At 42.8% G+C, this 4,012-nt stretch overlaps 1 protein-coding gene across 2 annotated transcripts; it reads left to right on the plus strand.

Moving 5' to 3' along the window:
* The first annotated feature begins 519 nt into the window (after positions 1 to 519).
* LOC148025323 (uncharacterized) lies at positions 520 to 3,692 on the plus strand. Of its 2 annotated transcripts, XM_087692360.1 has the most exons (5): positions 520 to 1,446; positions 1,618 to 1,675; positions 1,766 to 2,126; positions 2,738 to 2,917; positions 3,130 to 3,692. In XM_087692360.1, exons 1-5 carry the CDS (start codon positions 548 to 550, stop codon positions 3,204 to 3,206), a joined length of 1,575 nt encoding a protein of 524 aa, XP_087548486.1. In that variant the 5' UTR covers positions 520 to 547; the 3' UTR covers positions 3,207 to 3,692. The 2 variants fall into 2 exon arrangements, with proteins under 2 accessions (XP_087548486.1, XP_087548485.1); XM_087692359.1 differs by having other exon boundaries at positions 2,738 to 3,690.
* Positions 3,693 to 4,012: the final 320 nt, after the last annotated feature.

Consider the following 4,012-nt stretch of genomic DNA (forward strand, 5'->3'; position numbering starts at 1 on the left):
ATAAGGGATACCAATGATAATATGTGAGCCAAGTGAACAACATAGCTTGATCGCAATTGTGATCCTCCTCCTCGGGCAACTCGCCAAGGAGGAGGGGAGGGTTCACCGAAGTGTTCAAGGAGCAAAAGCCCTGACCATGCTAACTCCATGTGAACATTGGTGTCTTTACCCATGATGAGCTCAGGGTTTGAACCTACAACATCTAGGTTATGAAACACAAGCTTTACCACTAGGCCATCACTTGGGGAGCACCTCAAAAATATTTCCATATTTCAAACTAATCAAAATGCGTTTATTGTTTAGCATCAAAGTAACATCTTACAAGGTAGTTACCGTGAGATTGTTTTGCATCACGCATGGCGTAAGGTCTACTAGGCCCCTTGCCCCTCGAAGACTCCCCTAAGGTTCAAAGATCCTCTCCTCTCGTCCTTGTTGTGTTGTGTCGTGAAGGAACTTCTACCTTCCTTTCTTGTGAGATTAAATTCTTTTCCCCCCCACCAAAAAAAAAAAACAAAAAAAACGACCACTTTAAACAAACCAAAGCAAAATGGCTTCTCCGGTTCCTCTTGCATCCGACCTTCTTCCAGTCGAAGCTTCCCGGCGCAGTTGCAAAAAAATCAGAGTGCAGGAGGGTTATGAGGACGAGGATCAGGATGGTCACGATCATGAAGGGGAAGAAGAGGAAGAAAGAGAAGAAGAAGGAGAAGTGCTGCATGCTGATTTTACCACTGCCGCCATTGTTCGAGAGCGCTGCTCTTACAAAGAAGAAGAAGAAGAACACCTGGAAGATTCTGCAGATACAGTAGCTCGCAGCCATGGACTTGCCGTGGAACTAAGCCCAGATTTTCCCTTGACTGCTTCCATAGCTCCATCCAGGTGCCAATCTCTGGATCTTCTCGCAAATACACAATGCTCAATCTCTAGTCGATGCATGATAAGAAAAGAGGAAGAGAAAGAAGGAGGAGCAGCAGGAGGAGGAGGAGGAGGAGGAAAAGTGGAACACGCTGGCTGCATGTTTGCTGCTGCACTCTTGGCAGATACCCGCACTACACAGCAATATGATGCCTTTTCTACTCACAAGAATGCCAATTGCATCCCCTCTTTGGGATCCCAAGCAGTTGATCCATCCGGCAATCCGATTACAACATGTGCGAAGCATCTCGATAATGTGGCATGCAGCTTTGGGCAATACCATGCTTCCGATCCTCCCACTCACACAGCGGTCGCACCAAAAGGACCTTGGAAAAGCATTCCATCCATCCCAAGGATTGCTGGTATTCGACGACTGATAAGGATTAACGGGCACGATTCCTCTTGGTATCCTGTCCTTACCTCTCCATCCAATGTGTCCCTTGAGCTTAATTTAGGAGCTGGAGGTTTCTGTGTTCGCAAGTCTTTGCAAGACATCCATTCTGAAGAACTAGGAGGGTTTCACAAATGGAAAAGGTACAGCTCTTGGAAACTTGTGCTTCAAGTGACATTTCTGCAATTGGTTCTTCTGTGGCTGTGCATGGCTGCACATGCATGTACTGGCTGGTCGGGTTGGTGGTTATATAATGTGATTCTTCAAGAATAACTCTCAGAATCAGCGCTCAAGTGCAAGTATCTTGTGTACAGACCAAAGCTTGAGAATGTGGTTGGATGTGCTGAAGACGGTACCCATTGCTGGGCCCAGGTGAGCCGCCTTGACATAAGCAAACTAAAAACATTTAGGATATTCGACTGAGCCACTTGTTTCCCTAGTAAATGTCTTCATGTTTTGCAGAATGCAGAAGGGGAACAGAAATCAAGACCAGAAATTTCTAGTGATCCTACCTTCTCAATGCCACTTGCATCTCCTTGTGCAAAGGGGCTAGATTTGACAATCAAGGAGGAAAAAGAGTATTCAGATTTGACCACCGTAGACAGTGACGCAGAATTGGGCACTGATGTGGATGTGAAGAATTTTGCCTGCCAAAGTCTTCAGTGTGTCTTCAAGCTCCCAGGCTTGACAGTGGCGGCAAATGTTCAAGAAAAGAGTCTGGTTGAGTTCCTGAGGGCCAAAAAGCAACACAAAGAGCATTTTCTTGACAAATTGATTATTTCTGCAGATGTTTACCATAGCCATCCTTGGCTCTACACTGGAGGTAAGCTTCTAGATTCTCATGCAAATGAATGCATAGCTATACTTGTGCCCTGGTCTTCATTGACTGATCTCGCAAGGATGTTTGTTATTTAGGTAGTTCATAAGAGTTGTGTGTGGAACCTTGGTGTGTTCCTCTTTTTTTAGGCCTCTACTTTTGTCAGCTCAGAAACTCTGTGTGTCTGGTCTGAAATTCACTGCTCTATGCAATGGTGGTGCTGTAAGTTGCATCGTGTATGGTTGAGAAATGCACGATCACATTTCACAGCATATACAATTCTGAATTGCAGAATTTCAATGAGTTGATAGGGTGTTATAGCATATGGACCATGCTGAAGTCGAAGGTATTTTCATGTGAGAGCAAGCTCTTCTTTGGTCAAGTGTACTTTTCCTGTTTGTTATGCCCTAGCAGATATTCCTTGCTGTATGCCACTCATGATAGAGTTAAAAGTGTTGTGTCCTTTTAGAGTGGATCTACCAATGAAGCACGCTGTGGCAGTCAGTCCAGGATGCATACCTGGTTGTTAAATACATTATGTAGTTGCACAAGCTGTTTGAAAGATTGGTTCTTAATTTAAGCTTGCTACTTCTATGATGATCCCTGATGTTTTACAGGGGATCTTAGTGCTATGTATTTGTGCTGCACAACTAAGTATACTAAGAGAGGCAACATGACAAGAGATAGAATGACGAGAGATGGTGGTCGATGGAAGCAACAAGGCATGCTGCAACCAATTCCCACATCCAAAGGGTGTGACGCAGCTTTGAAAACCTACTTGAGCTATATTCCACGTGGTAAGGCCAACTGTGCCAAGGGCTATTTCATCCACCCTACCCCAGGCAGAGTAAAGCACAGACACAGAATGATTGAAATAGCTCTTGAAGAAGATCTGAAGTCTGAGAAAAGGTCTTTGAAGCACAAAGTCACACCAAGACCCTTCTTGGTGGTTTGTGTCTTAAAGAAGCCCTGACACCTTATTCCTCAAATCTCTTTTTGTGTCTTACAGGAATGGTTTGGAAAATTTTTGAACCGCACTCCAATATGCCAATGAGGTATCTGCTTTTTCTCTCTTTAATGTTCTAGAGGTGACATTTTGCATATGAAAGCAGATTACAGCATCCTCCTCTCATGTATATTCAAAATTTAGGAGGAAAGATCAGAATATTCATGTTTGAAAGTGGATAGTCTAGTTTAAGATCCTTATAAAGAATCTATTAGATTATGCCTGTGCAGCAGTGTTCATTGTTTAGCCAAGTTTTTAGGATAAAAGGAAGTATTTACTTTTTAATACAAGAAGAATGCACTTGTTGTGCCGGAGCATTGCCCTGCTCTTTTATATTTAGCAACTTTCAATGCATCATATGCAGCAGAGACAAACTAGGGCACAAGCTTATGTGCGTATGAGATTTGTAGCCTTTCAGAGAGGGCCCAACCTTAAATTGCAAGTCCTACTTTGATTTATCATACACTGCAACCATGGTAATAGCTGTACCCTTTCAAGCAAAATGATCCTCGCACAAGCTCAAAAGTCTAAGTTAGACAGAAGTGCAACAACAGGAATAGATGATAGTCCTGTAAGGCATCGCTGCAAAACGTACATCAAACTTGTTTCTAGTTTATTCCTTCTCTTGTATGGTTGATTAAGTGTCATGAGGAAGTTAATTGTATCCATAACTGAAGCACATGTTTTCCTTAGTCACATGAAAACTGGATCACTAAAAACCTTCAGCTTCTACAAGACACGGTTCTCTACTAACAAATGAGCAATCACATTAGTTTCGTTCTTTGTAGGGTGTCATTTGTCTTTGCACATAAGGTATCTAAGCTTCTATATTTAGTTGGTGTTGTCACTTTGTTACGCATTACACACAACTCAATCCAAAAATCAA

Source organism: Lygodium microphyllum, chromosome 14 (genome assembly GCF_053477565.2).
Source record: "Lygodium microphyllum isolate KBCC chromosome 14, Lygodium_microphyllum_v1.1.10, whole genome shotgun sequence".
Taxonomy (NCBI): domain Eukaryota; kingdom Viridiplantae; phylum Streptophyta; class Polypodiopsida; order Schizaeales; family Lygodiaceae; genus Lygodium; species Lygodium microphyllum.

Coding starts and splice junctions, on each gene's coding strand:
- LOC148025323 (XM_087692359.1), top strand. CDS start 548: ATGGCTTCTCCGGTTCCTCTTGCATCCGACCTTCTTCCAGTCGAAGCT. Junction 1,447..1,617: donor GGGTTTCACAAATGGAAAAG/GTACAGCTCTTG, acceptor TCTTGTGTACAG/ACCAAAGCTTGAGAATGTGG. Junction 1,676..1,765: donor GTACCCATTGCTGGGCCCAG/GTGAGCCGCCTT, acceptor CATGTTTTGCAG/AATGCAGAAGGGGAACAGAA.